The 23,408-nt window shown below is 32.0% G+C and overlaps 2 protein-coding genes across 2 annotated transcripts; both read left to right on the forward strand.

Moving 5' to 3' along the window:
* The first annotated feature begins 2,125 nt into the window (after positions 1-2,125).
* LOC123988626 lies at positions 2,126-7,301 on the forward strand. The gene is made up of 2 exons (XM_046289370.1): positions 2,126-2,154; positions 5,052-7,301. Exon 2 carries the CDS (start codon positions 5,092-5,094, stop codon positions 6,952-6,954), a length of 1,863 nt encoding a protein of 620 aa, XP_046145326.1. The 5' UTR covers positions 2,126-2,154; positions 5,052-5,091; the 3' UTR covers positions 6,955-7,301.
* A 671-nt stretch (positions 7,302-7,972) lies between these two features.
* On the forward strand, positions 7,973-8,563 carry LOC123988630 (secreted RxLR effector protein 161-like). Its single transcript, XM_046289375.1, has one exon. It carries the CDS (start codon positions 7,973-7,975, stop codon positions 8,561-8,563), a length of 591 nt encoding a protein of 196 aa, XP_046145331.1.
* The last annotated feature ends 14,845 nt before the right edge of the window (positions 8,564-23,408 follow it).

The raw sequence follows: 23,408 nt of genomic DNA on the forward strand, positions 1-23,408 counted from the left end.
GTCAGAAGCACACAATGGAAAGAAGCTATGCAGAAGGAGTATCAAGCTTTAGAAAGAAATGGAACGTGGGCCCTGGTCGACCAAAAGATAAAAAAATTATAGGTTCGAGGTGGGTCCTGCGTACCAAATTCAAAGCAAATGGGACTGTGGAACGTCGGAAGGCTCGGGTAGAAGCCAAAGGCTTTTCACAAGAACCGAACATTGACTTCCATGTGTTAGGCGAGAACCTCTGCTAGCTTGACTAGCAGAGATAACACTCTGCATTCCCTATTCCCACGGTACGGCAGCCCAGAAACTGATGACAGAGAGAAACACAAGAATCCGACGACTGGGCTGCTTCTTCGCGAATATAACTGCGCAACATATTTAGATATAATAAAAAAGACCACACCCGGGGGCAGGCATTCTGCGCCAGGCGACTGCACTGAAAGGGTCACGATCGCTTAACAGTTAGTTCTTTGTGCGAGATTCGAACCATTATCCAAAATTCAACTATTAACTAAATAAACGAACGCGTGTGGAAGTGACACTGTGTAAGTTTAATTGCCTTCCTGAGTTGCGGCGTAACAGGAACAAATATATTGGCGATCCTGCCAGGATCTCCACATCCTAACTCAATAAGAGGAAGCGCTGAGGCACCTCACCGCGACGAGACCCAACAACGGAAAAGGAAACCACCAATGCTGGAGTATTGCATGTAAGTACGTCTTTGTCAATCAACATGAAGAAGTTTGTCAAGCTTAACGACATCACCGACGAGCCTGGCGGTAGTGCCGATCAAAACCCAATTGAGGTAGGGAAACTCGAATCCCTTATACAAAAACAAAAGGAACTCATAGCGGAGCAACGTAAAATCAAGGAAGAAATTCGCGCGTTACGCCCTCGTGCCAAACCCGAATTTCGCGACGAAGACATCGCACTCACCGAGGATGAGAGCGATAATAGCGTCACAGATAGTTCGGTAGGAAGGAGAAGCGCTGAAAGGGATGAACGGAACACCGATAGGGCCCTGCGACACGTTAGCGAGTTTAATGGACACAATATAACTGTAGAAAGATGGATTCAGGGTATAAAAGCAGGGTTGAGCGTCGCAAGAAATAAGGAGATGTTTCTCCACCACCTCATTATTCATAAAATGAAGGGGGACGCTGAAAAGTTCTTAGGAAATCGCGAGTTCAGAGATGTAGACGAACTGTGCGACGCAGTTATGGAAGAATTCGGTGAAAGACGTTCAAAGGAACTGCTCATAAATGAACGGAACCACTTGCGGCAGGGTAACCGGAAGGTGAAAGACTACGTCAAACATTTTAATAAAATCCATCAAGATATTACCAGGGTCATCAATAACAACAAGGAGTTCACGCCAGAAGAGAAAAGAATATTAGTCAGAGCAGAAGAAGAGGCTGGACTGGCTATTTTTATACGCAATTTGTCACAACCATGGAGAACATCGGTCCGCCAAGCCAGGCCGGGGACGTTAAAGCTTGCACAAAGCATAGCCTACGAGGAAGAGAGAGAAGAAGAACTGTGTCAGGAGTTGTCCAAGTATGTGCATCTGGGAGATAAGAGTCGACCTCGTGGTATAGAGAAACGTAGCGGTGACGCATCGCGACCTAGATACGACGGTCAACGACAGAGCGATAAGAAATCCTCCGGGACAGCTGTCCCTACCTGCTTCAAGTGCAACAAGCAGGGTCACTACTCAAGTAATTGTAGAAATTTTCAAAGGGACCGCGATCAAAAACCCCCAGACATCAAATATATAGAATCGGACCAACACGAAGTCAGCTGCGAGTCAACATCCGAGTCGGAACCGATGCAGATGGAAGACCAATTACCGGACGATTTCTAATCGACACCGGTGCATCGCTCAATTTGATTAAAGGTGGTTTAGTTCAACGCGCTCATATGCCATGGAAAGTGAAACCTAACGAGTTTGCGGGAGTAACCAATGGTAAAGTGAACACAAAATACGCAGCTCTCTTGGAATTAGGAGGAAAGCAACACGAGCTGGCGGTCGTCAAGAACGAATTCCCGCTGGAAGTCGACGGACTGCTAGGTATGCCGTTCCTTGAAAAGGAGGAGGCGAAGATCAACGTCAAACGTAAAACTATTGAGCTAACCCACACCATTCACCGCGTATTCAACCTAACGGTAAGTCAAGAGCGATTAACTAAATTGAAAGAAAACGTCCGTTTAGATCATATAATAGATAATACAGAACGAGAAGAGATCTGGGAGATTTTGAGGCAATTCGAGGATGTGTTCTCACTCCCAGGGGACTCACTGCCGGTAACGAAACTTGTTGAGCATTCGATACCTACATTAGATGAAGTTCCGATCAATTCTAAACAGTACAGGTACCCACCTCACCACCAAGACGAAATTGATCGACAAGTCGCAGACATGAAGGAGAAAGGGATCTTGCGAGAATCCACATCTCCGTATAACTCGCCGATCTGGGTAGTCCCAAAAAGGGCTGATGCCAGTGGTAAGAAGAAGTGGAGGATAGTAATAGACTTCCGAGGCTTAAACGCAAAAACAGTTCAAGACGCTTACCCGATGCCAAACATTGTCGAGATACTCGACCAGTTGGGGAACGCAAAATACTTTTCGTCCTTCGATCTGGCCTCTGGATTTCACCAGATCGCGATGAAGACCGAGGATCGACCGAAAACAGCGTTCTCAACATATGATGGGCATTACGAGTTCAACCGGATGCCTTTCGGCTTGAAGAATGCCCCTGCCACATTCCAAAGGATGATGAACCAGGCTTTGCGAGGTCTGAAAGGCAAGATTTGCTTGGTCTTTGTGGATGATATAGTGATTTGGGGAAAAAGCGCCGAAGAACATCGAGAACGACTGAAAACCTTACTAAATCGACTTCGCGAAGTTGGTTTGAAATTGCAGCCGGACAAATGCGAGTTCCTCAGTGAAAGGCTAAAATTCTTGGGGCATGTAATCACCCCAGATGGGGTGAAACCCAATCCAGAAACTCTGAAATCTGTCGAAGAATTCCCAGTGCCAAATTCGACTAAAAAGGTAAGAGAGTTCCTCGGTTTAGCTAATTATTATAAACGCTTTATCGACAGGTTCTCTCAGATCGCGAAACCGCTGAATTCACTGCTGAAAAAAAGATGTGAAATTTGAGTGGACCGAGGTCCATCAAAAGGCATACGAGAAATTAAAGGCGTTATTGGTGAGTGATAAAGTGCTAATGTACCCAGACTTTAAAAGGGAATTTATTCTAGCAGTCGATGCATCCGGAGACGGTATTGGAGCTGTACTGGCGCAAAAGGATGAAAACGGGAAAGAAAGACCAGTAAGTTTTGCCAGTCGCACCTTCAATAAAGCCGAAGTAAAATACTCCACCAAAGATAAGGAAACGTTAGCCATAGTCTGGAGTGTGAGACACTTTAGACCCTATCTTTATGGAAGGAAGTTTACTATTTTGACAGACCACCAGCCAATTCCCTACATGGACAAAAGCAAACAGCCAGGGGCTATGCAAGAACGCTGGCGGGTATTTCTGATGGAGTATGATTATGAAATTAAATACAAGAAAGGGTGTCTGAATACGAATGCTGACGCACTCAGCCGTAACCCCATAGATCACCACAACGACGTCGTCCTCGTAGTAAAATCTGCGAGAAGACCACTCAGAAAACATATTGTGTTCTCAGAAGAAGTAGATGACGACAGCGTAATGGTCGAATTCTACCTGGGTCAACCAAACGTGCAGTTTAACGAACAACATTCCTTCGTAGTAACTTGGCCAGAGTTTACTATGGAAAACCTACAAGCTAGTTTCGAGGCAATTAGAGACACGATAATTGCACAGGAAATAGAACGCATCACTGTCGATTATGCCGGACTGTTGTGCCTGTTGCCAGGTAAGGCAAGACAAATACAAGATCTAATTATTAATTTTTTTCAAGATCCGTCACTCCGCGTGACTTTGCTAACGAAAGATCTGAGGACGCCGGAGACGGAAGCGGAAAAGCTTGAAATAATCAGACAAGCGCATGACACTATGCTTGGAGGACACGCTGGCACCCGTAAAACCATAGCGGCTATACAGAGAAGTTACACATGGATAGGTTTACATCGAGATGTAAGTAAGTACATATCTGAATGCTTAATCTGCCAGGAGAACAAAATCGTTCGAAACCCAACCAAGATGCCTTTACGAATCACTGATACGCCAATGGCTTTCAACGATAAGATCGCGATTGACATCGTTGGACCGTTGGAGCCGGACTCCAAAGGTATGAAATACATATTAACCATGCAAGACCAGTTAGCAAAATACCTCGAAGCCAAACCCTTGGCGGACCAGAAAACCGAAACGGTAGCGGAAGCTTTACTGAACACTTGGATTCTACGCTATGGCACTCCTAAAGCAGTACTGACGGATCTAGGAACCAATTTTACCAGTAATCTCATGGAAAATCTAGCCGACATGCTTGGATTCGACCTCCAACACACTACAGCTTTTAGACCAGAGTCTAATGGCTCGCTTGAACGCGCTCACGCAGTTATTAAAGACTTCCTGAAGACCCAACTCTCTCGAGAAGAACGCTGCAACGAACATTGGAGCAGGTACCTGCAAGGAGCCGTATTCACATACAACTCAACTACCCATTCATCAACGGGAGTTACACCTTACTCACTTACGTTTGGCAAAGACCCACCCCTCATGAATCAATTGGAAGAAGAACCGGAAGCTACCTACTTGGATTTGGTAGAACAAATGCGAGTACAACTACAACGAATGCATAAGCAAGCTGCTGAAGCAATTATTGCAAGCAAGGAACGAACCAAGAAACGGTTTGACAAAACGATTAAACAGTTATCACTTGAACCAGGAGACTGGGTATGGGTAAAGAACCAAAACAGAAACCGCCTTGCAGCACTAACGAAACCTTATCTTGGGCCATATCAAGTCAAACAACTCCATGGAGACTTGAACGCCTTACTTAATATAAATGGCAAAGATACATTGATCCATCTTAACAGACTTAAATATGCTAATCTTTCATCTATTTTAGATTAAGTTTTCTCCTATGGAAAGGAGCGTTCGCCGAAGGGATGGCCGAGATCGAGAAACTCACGAACCTTCCAAACATCTACTTCGACCCGATGGGAACTACGAGACTCTACCACCACGAATGGAGAACACTGGTCTTCGTGGATCTCCGAGACATCAAAGCGGTCGAAACGACAATCCGTGAAGCATTGAATCACCCAATCCACACAGAAGGTAATGGATTCTCGCCATCACTCTACGGACACATGTCGAATCGCTTCCAACGTAGTTTTAATCATAAAAACACTTTACTAACCAGTCTAGGATATAAGAAGGTAGAACGTAAGCGCGTGAAACGCGGTTGGTTAAATCCAATCGGTGACCTAGCTAATATTTTATTCGGCACCCTTAGCCAAAAGGACGCCCAGTATTACAACTCCGAGATAGATAAGCTGTACACAGACAATAAGCGTTTGAGCGTCCTTATTCAAAACGAAACCACAATTGTCCGAAGTATTCTGAAAAACAACGATATATTTGAAGATAAAATTACAACATACGTGAACAAAATCAACAATTATACCAACGCGAACATAGAGCGAATATATGAACGCACGAATACACTCGAACTATTACTAGAATTAAGCGAAATAATCACCGAACATAACGAATTAATTGAAAACCTGCGATCAATTGTAGTTAATGGAGAACAAGGAAAAATCGATCCTTTGTTACTAGAACCTGATCAACTAAGCGAAATCTTACGAACCATCGAGCAAAAATATGGCTCTAGCCGTATGATGTTCTCTAACACAAATGAATTTGCTTATAAATTTTTACGAATCGCTAAAGTTAACGTTTTTGTGTTAAATTCATACAAGCTCTGCTTTGAGTTAAAAATCCCCATCGTAGAAGAAGAAATTTACGCCTTGTACTCCATGATACCACTCCCACATATAACCGAAGATTACATCTATCTACTACACACCCAAGAACAATATATTTTAGTTGAAAGAGATTCTCGCAGCTACTCTATAATCAGCGATCGAGACATAGATCATTGTATAGAAATTTCCGACCTCCGAATCTGTGCCCGACACTCACCTTCGCTCTCCACAGAATTAACAAATCCATGCATAAAACGTGCCTTACATAACTTACCAGCAGACCATAAAGATTGCCCAGCCAAAATGATTACACATACAAACCCTATTTGGATACAACTATACTCGAATCAAGAATGGATCTCCGCATCTTACTATCTAATTTCTTTCCACGTTTCATGCAAGGATTCTAACCGCGTCATCTCACACCATCTTAACGGAGTAAACAAAATTAAAATCAAAGCAGGTTGTATCGGACATACTGCATCCGTAACATTATATTCTAGCGAAACTATAAATAATCACAACGAATTGCAATTACAATTAGGCCTCGCCAATATTACAATACCGAAATTAGACGACACCGTTAAAGCTTATGCACGCGTACCAGAACTACGAAAAGAATTAATAACTAACAACGACTTGAAATTGGCATCCAAATCACTCGACCAAATCATCTCTGAGGCACATTCGATTTCCACGCACACACGTAGCATCTCCAGAAACGAAAGCACCTGGATGATCTTACAAACACTAATAGGAGCCTTAGGCATAATAATAGGATTGTACATATTTTCGAAATTTAAATTATGGCGTTTAATATTTTGTCTATTTAAACCCTGTACACGCAATAACTGTCTTAATATCAATTCAAACGGGACCAACCACTACGGGTCAGCGCCCCAATCTGTAGTATACACAGCGAACGCACCAGAAACTTGCAACCTCCAACCCACTCCTCTACCACCGGAAGAAAATAAATTATCACAACCTTCGCGGCGAAAGAAACATCACGTTTCCTTCACCGTGCCTCCTATTTGATTTCACAAGTAAAATCAAAAATAAGGAAGGGGGTGTTAGGCGAGAACCTCTGCTAGCTTGACTAGCAGAGATAACACTCTGCATTCCCTATTCCCACGGTACGGCAGCCCAGAAACTGATGACAGAGAGAAACACAAGAATCCGACGACTGGGCTGCTTCTTCGCGAATATAACTGCGCAACATATTTAGATATAATAAAAAAGACCACACCCGGGGGCAGGCATTCTGCGCCAGGCGACTGCACTGAAAGGGTCACGATCGCTTAACAGTTAGTTCTTTGTGCGAGATTCGAACCATTATCCAAAATTCAACTATTAACTAAATAAACGAACGCGTGTGGAAGTGACACTGTGTAAGTTTAATTGCCTTCCTGAGTTGCGGCGTAACACATGAGACCTTTGCACCGGTAGCTAGAATTAGCTCTTGTCGAATCGTAATAGGACTCGCAGCGGAACTCGGACTTGAAGTTCATCAACTTGATTTCACCAGCGCTTACCTAAACGGAAACATTGATGAGGAGATTTATATGGAGATTCCGGAAGGATTACCTGCAATGCTGGATGATCAACAACGTCAGAAAATGTCCGGAAACAAGGTATGTCTTTTGCGAAAAGCGATATACGGACTGAAGCAGTCCGGTCGTCAGTGGTACAAAAAGCTCGACCTGAGGCTGAAAGAATTTAATTTGAAGCCACTTGACGCCGACGCTTGTGTATACCTTCACAAGGAAGACGGAAAATTGACATTAATTGTAATATACGTGGATGACTTAATTATAGCCTCAAATAATAAGAAGAAGGTTATTGAATTAAAACAAAATCTCGCAGCATCTTTTGAAATGAAGGACTTAGGACAGCTTCATTATTGTCTGGGGATAGAATTCACTCAAGACAAAGCGAAAAATGAATTTCGCATGTCACAAAAAAATATGTACAGGATGTGTTAAAACGGTTTAACATGGAAGACTGTAAGCCTGTCGCTACACCAATGAATCCCGCAGTAAAACTTTCAAAATAAATGTGTCCAACTACCGAAGAGGAAAGGGACAGAATGAACCAAGTTCCGTATAGAAGCCTCATCGGATCCTTGATGTACTTAGCTACAAGTACGCGTCCAGATATAGCTCACGCGGTGAGCGCGCTCAGCCAATTCAATGACAATCCAGGTGAAGAACACTGGAAGGCTGCAAAGCGAGTATTGCGTTACATCAAGAGGACCGAAAAGATGGAAATTGTCTTCACTAAAACTGAGAATGAATTGATTGGATTCTCGGATGCTGATTGGGGTGCAAGCATTGACGACAGAAGATCATACACCGGCTACGTCTTCCGACTTTTCGGCGGTGCAATCAGCTGGTCATCAAGAAAGCAGAAGACGGTCGCCATGTCAAGTGCTGAAGCGGAATATATGGCGCTATCAGAAGCGGCAAAAGAAAGCATCTACCAGCGAAGATTTTTAACTGAAGTCGTTGGAAAACTGAAAACAACACTGATTTTGTGTGATAATCAAAGTGCTGGGTTAATGGCGAAAAATCCAGTTTACCATGAGCGTACAAAGCACATCGACATTAGATATCATTTTGTGCGTGAGTCGGTTGAAAGAGGGTGAAATTCGAATCGGGTAACTTCCGACTGAAAAGATGCCTGCAGACGTCTTAACCAAAGGACTGTCAATCCCAAAGCACGAAAAGTGCATTCAAGAAATAGGTTTAAGACATTGAATTATTTTTGTTTTTTGGTGCAATTGGCGCAAGAAATTGCCTTTTTACGGGGGAGTGTTGGAAGGTAACTAAAAGCGGCACTCTTGCGCCATCTGTAATCTAGTTCCTTTTACATTTTCATGTATGCGCGTTCTTTACAGAATAAAGTTTATGGTGTTGTGTCGCATCGTTCAGTACAATGTGCTTTCCTTTTCTGTATTTTTTCCACAATACCTTCCCACAGATCAATGTACATATAATAACAGTATCGTTATTACTATATCTACATTAGATATAATGTAATATAATGATCCCTTCCCACCGATCAATGTACATATAATGGCAGTATCGTCATTACTATATCTACATTAGACATGTAATATACATTTAATAACAATATCATTATTACTATATCTACATCAGATGTAATGTAATATACTGATTTATTCCCACAGACCAATGTACATTTAATAACAATATCATTATTACTATATCTTCATTAGATATAATGTAATATACTGATCACTTCCCACATATCAATGTACATATAATAACAGTTTCGTTATCACTATATCTACAATAGATATAATGTAATATACTGATACCTTCCCACAGATCAATGTACATATAATAACAGTATCGTTATTACTATATCTACATTAGATATGTAATATATATTTAATAACAATATCATTATTACTATATCTACATCAGATGTAATGTAATATACTGATTTAATCCCACAGACCAATGTACATTGAATAACAATATCATTATTACTATATCTTCTTTAGATATAATGTAATATACTGATCACTTCCCACAGATCAATGCACAGATTGTAACATTATCGTCATTACTATATCTACATTAGATATGTAATAAACACTTCATAACAGTATCGTTATTACTATATCTACATTAGATCTACTGCAATATACTGATTCCTTCCCACAGATCAATATACATATAATAACAGTTTCGTTATTACTATATCTACATTAGGTACAATGTAATATACTGATCCCTTCCCACAGATCAATGTACATATAATAACAGTATCGTTATTACTATATCTACATTAGGTATGTAATATACATTTAATAACAATATCATTATTACTATATCTAAATCAGATGAAATTTAATATACTGATGTAATCCCGCAGACCAATGTACATTTAATAACAATACCGTTATTACTATATCTACATCAGATATAATTTAATATACTGATTTAAACCGACAGACCAATGTACATTTAATAACAATATCATTATTACTATATCTACATCAGATGTAATTTAATATACTGATTTAATCCCACAGACCAATGTACATTGAATAACAATAACATTATTACTATATCTACATCAGATGTAATGTAATATACTGATTTGATCCCACCGACCAATGTACATTTAATAACAATATCATTATTACTATATCTTCTTTAGATATAATGTAATATACTGATACCTTCCCACAGATCAATGTACATATAATAAGAGTATCTTATTACTATATCTACATTTGATATGTAATATACATTTAATAACAATATCATTATTACTATATCTACATCGGATGAAATTTAATATACTGATTTAATCCCACAGACCAATGTACATTTAATAACAATATCATACTATATCTACATTAGATACAATGTAATATACTGATACCTTCCCACAGATCAATGTACATACAATAACAGTAGCGTTATTACTATATCTACATTAGATATGTAATATACATTTAATAACAATATCATTATTACTATATCTACATCAGATGAAATTTAATATACTGATTTATTCCCACAGACCAATGTACATTTAATAACAGTATCATTATTACTATATCTTCATTAGATATAATGTAATATACTGATCACTTCCCACAGATAAATGCACAGATTGTAACATTATCGTCATTACTATATCTACATTAGATATGCAATATACATTTAATAACAATATCATTATTACTATATCTACATCAGATGAAATTTAATATACTGATTTAATCCCACAGACCAATGTACATTTAATAACAATATCATTATTACTATATCTACATTAGATATGTAATATACATTTAATAACAATATCATTATTAATATATCTACATCAGATGTAATGTAATATACTGATTTATTCCCACAGACCAATGTACATTTAATAACAATATCATACTATATCTACATTAGATACAATGTAATATACTGATACCTTCCCACAGATCGATGTACATACAATAACAGTAGCGTTATTACTATATCTACATTAGATATGTAATATACATTTAATAACAATATCATTATTACTATATCTACATCAGATGAAATTTAATATACTGATTTAATCCCACAGACCAATGTACACTTAATAACAATACCATTATTAATATATCTACATCAGATGTAATTTAGTACACTGATCCCTACCCACAGACCAATGTACATTTAATAACAGTATCATTATTACTATATCTTCATTAGATATAATGTAATATACTGATCACTGCCCACGGATAAATGCACAGATTGTAACATTATCGTCATTACTATATCTACATTTGATATGTAATATACATTTAATAACAATATCATTATTACTATATCTACATCAGATGAAATTTAATATACTGATTTAATCCCACAGACCAATGTACATTTAATAACAATATCATTATTACTATATCTACATTAGATATTATGTAATATAATGATCCCTTCCCTCCGATCAATGTACATACAATGTCAGTATCTTTATTACTATATCTACATTAGATATGTAATATACATTTACTAACAATATCATTATTACTATATCTACATCAGATGTAATGTAATATACTGATTTATTCCCACAGACCAATGTACATTTAATAACAATATCATTATTACTATATCTACAATAGATATTATGTAATATAATGATCCCTTCCCTCCGATCAATGTACATACAATGTCAGTATCGTTATTACTATATCTACATTAGATATGTAATATACATTTAATAACAGTATCATTATTACTATATCTACATCAGATATAATGTAATATACTGATTTATTCCCACAGACCAATGTACATTAATAACAATATCATTATTACTATATCTTCATTAGATATAATGTAATATACTGATCACTTCCCACAGATAAATGCACAGATTGTAACATTATCGTCATTACTATATCTACATTAGATATGTAATAAACACTTAATAACAGTATCATTATTACTATATCTACATTAGATACAATGTAATATACTGATACCTTCCCGCAGATCAATGTACATATAATAACAGTATCGTTATTACTATATCTACATTAGATATGTAATATGCATTTAATAACAGTACCATTATTACAATATCTACATCAGATGTAATTTAATATACTGATTTAATCCCACAGACCAATGTACATTTAATAACAATATCATACTATATCTACATTAGATACAATGTCATATACTGATACCTTCCCACAGATCAATGTACATATAATAAGAGTATCTTTATTACTATATCTACATTTGATATGTAATATACATTTAATAACAATATCATTATTACTATATCTACATCGGATGAAATTTAATATACTGATTTAATCCCACAGACCAATGTACATTTAATAACAATATCATACTATATCTACATTAGATACAATGTAATATACTGATACCTTCCCACAGATCAATGTACATACAATAACAGTAGCGTTATTACTATATCTACATTAGATATGTAATATACATTTAATAACAATATCATTATTACTATATCTACATCAAATGAAATTTAATATACTGATTTAATCCCACAGACCAATGTACATTTAATAACAATATCATTATTACTATATCTACATCAGATGAAATTTAATATACTGATTTATTCCCACAGACCAATGTACATTTAATAACAATATCATACTATATCTACATTAGATACAATGTAATATACTGATTCCTTCCCACAGATCAATGTACATATAATAACAGTTTCGTTATTACTATATCTACATTAGATATAATGTAATATACTGATCCCTTCCCACAGATCAATGTACATATAATAACAGTATCGTTATTACTATATCTACATTAGGTATGTAATATACATTTAATAACAATATCATTATTACTATATCTAAATCAGATGAAATTTAATATACTGATGTAATCCCGCAGACCAATGTACATTTAATAACAATACCGTTATTACTATATCTACATCAGATATAATTTAATATACTGATTTAAACCGACAGACCAATGTACATTTAATAACAATATCATTATTACTATATCTACATCAGATGTAATTTAATATACTGATTTAATCCCACAGACCAATGTACATTGAATAACAATAACATTATTACTATATCTACATCAGATGTAATGTAATATACTGATTTGATCCCACCGACCAATGTACATTTAATAACAATATCATTATTACTATATCTTCTTTAGATATAATGTAATATACTGATACCTTCCCACAGATCAATGTACATATAATAAGAGTATCTTTATTACTATATCTACATTTGATATGTAATATACATTTAATAACAATATCATTATTACTATATCTACATCGGATGAAATTTAATATACTGATTTAATCCCACAGACCAATGTACATTTAATAACAATATCATACTATATCTACATTAGATACAATGTAATATACTGATACCTTCCCACAGATCAATGTACATACAATAACAGTAGCGTTATTACTATATCTACATTAGATATGTAATATACATTTAATAACAATATCATTATTACTATATCTACATCAGATGAAGTTTAATGTACATTTAATAACAATATCATTATTACTATACCTTCATTAGATATAATGTAATATACTGATCACTTCCCACAGATAAATGCACAGATTGTAACATTATCGTCATTACTATATCTACATTAGATATGCAATATACATTTAATAACAATATCATTATTACTATATCTACATCAGATGAAATTTAATATACTGATTTAATCCCACAGACCAATGTACATTTAATAACAATATCATTATTACTATATCTACATTAGATATGTAATATACATTTAATAACAATATCATTATTAATATATCTACATCAGATGTAATGTAATATACTGATTTATTCCCACAGACCAATGTACATTTAATAACAATATCATACTATATCTACATTAGATACAATGTCATATACTGATACCTTCCCACAGATCGATGTACATACAATAACAGTAGCGTTATTACTATATCTACATTAGATATGTAATTTACATTTAATAACAATATCATTATTACTATATCTACATCAGATGAAATTTAATATACTGATTTAATCCCACAGACCAATGTACACTTAATAACAATACCATTATTAATATATCTACATCAGATGTAATTTAGTACACTGATCCCTACCCACAGACCAATGTACATTTAATAACAGTATCATTATTACTATATCTTCATTAGATATAATGTAATATACTGATCACTGCCCACGGATAAATGCACAGATTGTAACATTATCGTCATTACTATATCTACATTTGATATGTAATATACATTTAATAACAATATCATTATTACTATATCTACATCAGATGAAATTTAATATACTGATTTAATCCCACAGACCAATGTACATTTAATAACAATATCATTATTACTATATCTACATTAGATATTATGTAATATAATGATCCCTTCCCTCCGATCAATGTACATACAATGTCAGTATCTTTATTACTATATCTACATTAGATATGTAATATACATTTACTAACAATATCATTATTACTATATCTACATCAGATGTAATGTAATATACTGATTTATTCCCACAGACCAATGTACATTTAATAACAATATCATTATTACTATATCTACAATAGATATTATGTAATATAATGATCCCTTCCCTCCGATCAATGTACATACAATGTCAGTATCGTTATTACTATATCTACATTAGATATGTAATATACATTTACTAACAATATCATTATTACTATATCTACATCAGATATAATGTAATATACTGATTTATTCCCACAGACCAATGTACATTTAATAACAATATCATTATTACTATATCTTCATTAGATATAATGTAATATACTGATCACTTCCCACAGATAAATGCACAGATTGTAACATTATCGTCATTACTATATCTACATTAGATATGTAATAAACACTTAATAACAGTATCATTATTACTATATCTACATTAGATACAATGTAATATACTGATACCTTCCCGCAGATCAATGTACATATAATAACAGTATCGTTATTACTATATCTACATTAGGTATGTAATATGCATTTAATAACAGTACCATTATTACTATATCTACATCAGATGTAATTTAATATACTGATTTAATCCCACAGACCAATGTACATTTAATAACAATATCATACTATATCTACATTAGATACAATGTCATATACTGATACCTTCCCACAGATCAATGTACATATAATAAGAGTATCTTTATTACTATATCTACATTTGATATGTAATATACATTTAATAACAATATCATTATTACTATATCTACATCGGATGAAATTTAATATACTGATTTAATCCCACAGACCAATGTACATTTAATAACAATATCATACTATATCTACATTAGATACAATGTAATATACTGATACCTTCCCACAGATCAATGTACATACAATAACAGTAGCGTTATTACTATATCTACATTAGATATGTAATATACATTTAATAACAATATCATTATTACTATATCTACATCAAATGAAATTTAATATACTGATTTAATCCCACAGACCAATGTACATTTAATAACAATATCATTATTACTATATCTACATCAGATGAAATTTAATATACTGATTTATTCCCACAGACCAATGTACATTTAATAACAATATCATACTATATCTACATTAGATACAATGTAATATACTGATTCCTTCCCACAGATCAATGTACATATAATAACAGTTTCGTTATTACTATATCTACATTAGGTACAATGTAATATACTGATCCCTTCCCACAGATCAATGTACATATAATAACAGTATCGTTATTACTATATCTACATTAGGTATGTAATATACATTTAATAACAATATCATTATTACTATATCTAAATCGGATGAAATTTAATATACTGATGTAATCCCGCAGACCAATGTACATTTAATAACAATACCATTATTACTATATCTACATCAGATATAATTTCAATATACTGATTTAATCCGACAGACCAATGTACATTTAATAACAATATCATTATTACTATATCTACATCAGATGTAATTTAATATACTGATTTAATCCCACAGACCAATGTACATTGAATAACAATAACATTATTACTATATCTACATCAGATGTAATGTAATATACTGATTTGATCCCACCGACCAATGTACATTTAATAACAATATCATTATTACTATATCTTCTTTAGATATAATGTAATATACTGATACCTTCCCACAGATCAATGTACATATAATAAGAGTATCTTTATTACTATATCTACATTTGATATGTAATATACATTTAATAACAATATCATTATTACTATATCTACATCGGATGAAATTTAATATACTGATTTAATCCCACAGACCAATGTACATTTAATAACAATATCATACTATATCTACATTAGATACAATGTAATATACTGATACCTTCCCACAGATCAATGTACATACAATAACAGTAGCGTTATTACTATATCTACATTAGATATGTAATATACATTTAATAACAATATCATTATTACTATATCTACATCAGATGAAATTTAATATACTGATTTATTCCCACAGACCAATGTACATTTAATAACAGTATCATTATTACTATATCTTCATTAGATATAATGTAATATACTGATCACTTCCCACAGATAAATGCACAGATTGTAACATTATCGTCATTACTACCTCTACATTAGATATGCAATATACATTTAATAACAATATCATTATTACTATATCTACATCAGATGAAATTTAATATACTGATTTAATCCCACAGACCAATGTACATTTAATAACAATATCATTATTACTATATCTACATTAGATATGTAATATACATTTAATAACAATATCATTATTAATATATCTACATCAGATGTAATGTAATATACTGATTTATTCCCACAGACCAATGTACATTTAATAACAATATCATACTATATCTACATTAGATACAATGTCATATACTGATACCTTCCCACAGATCGATGTACATACAATAACAGTAGCGTTATTACTATATCTACATTAGATATGTAATATACATTTAATAACAATATCATTATTACTATATCTACATCAGATGAAATTTAATATACTGATTTAATCCCACAGACCAATGTACACTTAATAACAATACCATTATTAATATATCTACATCAGATGTAATTTAGTACACTGATCCCTACCCACAGACCAATGTACATTTAATAACAGTATCATTATTACTATATCTTCATTAGATATAATGTAATATACTGATCACTGCCCACGGATAAATGCACAGATTGTAACATTATCGTCATTACATATACTACATATGATATGTAATATACATTTAATAACAATATCATTATTACTGTATCTACATCAGATGAAATTTAATATACTGATTTAATCCCACAGACCAATGTACATTTAATAACAATATCATTATTACTATATCTACATTAGATATTATGTAATATAATGATCCCTTCCCTCCGATCAATGTACATACAATGTCAGTATCTTTATTACTATATCTACATCAGATGTAATGTAATATACTGATTTATTCCCACAGACCAATGTACATTTAATAACAATATCATTATTACTATATCTACAATAGATATTATGTAATATAATGATCCCTTCCCTCCGATCAATGTACATACAATGTCAGTATCGTTATTACTATATCTACATTAGATATGTAATATACATTTACTAACAATATCATTATTACTATATCTACATCAGATATAATGTAATATACTGATTTATTCCCACAGACCAATGTACATTTAATAACAATATCATTATTACTATATCTTCATTAGATATAATGTAATATACTGATCACTTCCCACAGATAAATGCACAGATTGTACGATTATCGTCATTACTATATCTACATTAGATATGTAATAAACACTTAATAACAGTATCATTATTACTATATCTACATTAGATACAATGTAATATACTGATACCTTCCCGCAGATCAATGTACATATAATAACAGTATCGTTATTACTATATCTACATTAGGTATGTAATATGCATTTAATAACAGTACCATTATTACTATATCTACATCAGATGTAATTTAATATACTGATTTAATCCCACAGACCAATGTACATTTAATAACAATATCATACTATATCTACATTAGATACAATGTCATATACTGATACCTTCCCACAGATCAATGTACATATAATAAGAGTATCTTTATTACTATATCTACATTTGATATGTAATATAGATTTAATAACAATATCATTATGACTATATCTACATCGGATGAAATTTAATATACTGATTTAAATCCCACAGACCAATGTACATTTAATACAATATCATACTATATCTACATTAGATACAAGGTAATATACTGATACCTCCCACAGATCAATGTACATACAATAACAGTAGCGTTATTACTATATCTACATTAGATATGTATATACATTTAATAACAATATCATTATTACTATATCTACATCAAATGAAATTTAATATACTGATTTAATCCCACAGACCAATGTACATTTAATAACAATATCATTATTACTATATCTACATCAGATGAAATTTAATATACTGATTTATTCCCACTGACCAATGTACATTTAACAACAGTACCATTATTACTATATCCCCATTAGATATAATGTGATATACTGATCACTTCCCACAGATAAATGCACAGATTGTAACATTATCGTCATTACTATATCTACATTAGATATGTAATATACATTTAACAACAATATCATTATTACTATATCTACATCAAATGAAATTTAATATACTGATTTAATCCCACAGACCAATGTACATTTAATAACAATATCATTATTACTATATCTTCATTAGATATAATGTAATATACTGATCACTTCCCACAGATAAATGCACAGATTGTAACATTATCGTCATTACTATATCTACATTAGATATGTAATATACATTTCATAACATTATCATTATTACTATATCTACATCAAATGAGATTTAATATACTGATTTAATCCCACAGACCAATGTACGTTTAATAACAATATGATTATTACTATATCTACATCAGATGAAATTTAATATACTGATTTAATCCCACAGACCAATGTACATTTAATAACAATATCATTATTACTATATCTACATTAGATATTATGTAATATAATGATCCCTTCCCTCCGATCAATGTACATACAATGTCAGTATCTTTATTACTATATCTACATTAGATATGTAATATACATTTACTAACAATATCATTATTACTATATCTACATCAGATGTAATGTAATATACTGATTTATTCCCACAGACCAATGTATATTTAATAACAATATCACTATTACTGTATCTACAATAGATATTATGTAATATAATGATCCCTTCCCTCCGATCAATGTACATACAATGTCAGTATCGTTATTACTATATCTACATTAGATATGTAATATACATTTGCTAACAATATCATTATTACTATATCTACATCAGATGTAATGTAATATACTGATTTATTCCCACAGACCAATGTACATTTAATAACAATATCATTATTACTATATCTTCATTAGATATAATGTAATATACTGATCACTTCCCACAGATAAATGCACAGATTGTAACATTATCGTCATTACTATATCTACATTAGATATGTAATAAACACTTAATAACAGTATCATTATTACTATATCTACATTAGATACAATGTAATATACTGATACCTTCCCGCAGATCAATGTACATATAATAACAGTATCGTTATTACTATATCTACATTAGATATGTAATATGCATTTAATAACAATACCATTATTACTATATCTACATCAGATGAAATTTAATATACTGATTTAATCCCACAGACCAATGTACATTTAATAACAATATCATTATTACTATATCTACATTAGATATGTAATATACAATTAATAACAATATCATTATTAATATATCTACATCAGATGTAATGTATCATACTGATTTATTCCCACAGACCAATGTACATTTAATAACAATATCATACTATATCTACATTAGATACAATGTCATATACTGATACCTTCCCACAGATCGATGTACATACAATAACAGTAGCGTTATTACTATATCTACATTTGATATGTAATATACATTTAATAACAATATCATTATTACTATATCTACATCAGATGAAATTTAATATACTGATTTAATCCCAAAGACCAATGTACACTTAATAACAATACCATTATTAATATATCTACATCAGATGTAATTTAGTACACTGATCCCTACCCACAGACCAATGTACATTTAATAACAGTATCATTATTACTATATCTTCATTAGATATAATGTAATATACTGATCACTGCCCACGGATAAATGCACTGATTGTAACATTATCGTCATTACTATATCTACATTTGATATGTAATATACACTTAATAACAATATCATTATTACTATATCTACATCAGATGAAATTTAATATACTGATTTAATCCCACAGACCAATGTACATTTAATAACTATATCATTATGACTATATCTACATTAGATATTATGTAATATAATGATCCCTTCCCTCCGATCAATGTACATACAATGTCAGTATCTTTATTACTATATCTACATTAGATATGTAATATACATTTACTAACAATATCATTATTACTATATCTACATCAGATGTGATGTAATATACTGATTTATTCCCACAGACCAATGTACATTTAATAACAATATCATTATTACTATATCTTCATTAGATATAATGTAATATACTGATCACTTCCCACAGATAAATGCACAGATTGTAACATTATCGTCATTACTATATCTACATTAGATATGTAATAAACACTTAATAACAGTATCATTATTACTATATCTACATTAGATACAATGTAATATACTGATACCTTCCCGCAGATCAATGTACATATAATAACAGTATCGTTATTACTATATCTACATTAGATATGTAATATGCATTTAATAACAATACCATTATTACTATATCTATATCAGATGAAATTTAATATACTGATTTAATCCCACAGACCAATGTACATTTAATAACAATATCATTATTACTATATCTACATTAGATATGTAATATACATTTAATAACAATATCATTATTAATATATCTACATCAGATGTAATGTATCATACTGATTTATTCCCACAGACCAATGTACATTTAATAACAATATCATACTATATCTACATTAGATACAATGTAATATACTGATACCTTCCCACAGATCAATGTACATACAATAACAGTAGCGTTATTACTATATCTACATTAGATATGTAATATACATTTAATAACAATATCATTATTACTATATCTACATCAGATGAAATTTAATATACTGATTTATTCACACAGACCAATGTACATTTAATAACAGTATCATTATTACTATATCTTCATTAGATATAACGTAATATACTGATCACTGCCCACGGATAAATGCACAGATTGTAACAATATCGTCATTACTATATGTACATTAGATATTATGTAATATAATGATCCCTTCCCTCCGATCAATGTACATACAATGTCAGTATCTTTATTACTATATCTACATTAGATATGTAATATACATTTACTAACAATATCATTATTACTATATCTACATCAGATGTAATGTAATATACTGATTTATTCCCACAGACCAGTGTACATTTAATAACAATATCATTATTACTATATCTTCATTAGATATAATGTAATATACTCATCACTTCCCACAGATAAATGCACAGATTGTAACATTATCGTCATTACTACATCTACATTAGATATGTAATATACATTTAATAACAATATCATTATTACTATATCTACATCAGATGAAATTTAATATACTGATTTAATCCCACAGACCAATGTACACTTAATAACAATACCATTATTAATATATCTACATCAGATGTAATTTAGTACACTGATCCCTACCAACAGACCAATGTACATTTAATAACAGTATCATTATTACTATAACTTCATTAGATATAATGTAATATACTGATCACTGCCCACGGATAAATGCACAGATTGTAACATTATCGTCATTACTATATCTACATTTGATATGTAATATACATTTAATAACAATATCATTATTACTATATATACATCAGATGAAATTTAATATACTGATTTAATCCCACAGACCAATGTACATTTAATAACAATATCATTATGACTATATCTACATTAGATATTATGTAATATAATGATCCCTTCCCTCCGATCAATGTACATACAATGTCAGTATCTTTATTACTATATCTACATTAGATATGTAATATACAATTACTAACAATATCATTATTACTATATCTACATCAGATGTGATGTAATATACTGATTTATTCCCACAGACCAATGTACATTTAATAACAATATCATTATTACTATATCTACAATAGATATTATGTAATATAATGATCCCTTCCCTCCGATCAATGTACATACAATGCCAGTATCGTTATTACTATATCTACATTAGATATGTAATATACATTTGCTTACAATATCATTATTACTATATCTACATCAGATGTAATGTAATATACTGATTTATTCCCACAGACCAATGTACATTTAATAACAATATCATTACTATATCTACATTAGATACAATGTAATATACTGATACCTTGCCCACAGATCAATGTACATACAATAACAGTAGCGTTATTACTATATCTACATTAGATATGTAATATACATTTAATAACAATATCATTATTACTATATCTACATCAGATGAAATTTAATATACTGATTTATTCACACAGACCAATGTACATTTAATAACAGTATCATTATTAATATATCTTCATTAGATATAACGTAATATACTGATCACTGCCCACGGATAAATGCACAGATTGTAACAATATCGTCATTACTACATCTACATTAGATATGTAATATACATTTAATAACCATATCATTATTACTATATCTACATCAGATGAAATTTAATATACTGATTTAATCCCACAGACCAATGTACATTTAATAACAATATCATTATTACTATATCTACATCAGATGAAATTTAATATACTGATTTAATCCCACAGACCAATGTACAGTTAATAACAATATCATTATTACTATATCTACATTAGATATTATGTAATATAATGATCCCTTCTCTCCGATCAACGTACATACAATGTCAGTATCTTTATTACTATATCTACATTAGATATGTAATATACATTTACTAACAATATCATTATTACTATATCTACATCAGATGTAATGTAATATACTGATTTATTCCCACAGACCAATGTACATTTAATAACAATATCATTATTACTATATCTACAATAGATATTATGTAATATAATGATCCCTTCCCTCCGATCAATGTACATACAATGTCAGTATCGTTATT

The sequence above is a fragment of the Osmia bicornis genome, unplaced genomic scaffold (assembly GCF_907164935.1).
Source record: "Osmia bicornis bicornis unplaced genomic scaffold, iOsmBic2.1, whole genome shotgun sequence".
In the NCBI taxonomy this organism is placed as follows: domain Eukaryota; kingdom Metazoa; phylum Arthropoda; class Insecta; order Hymenoptera; family Megachilidae; genus Osmia; species Osmia bicornis.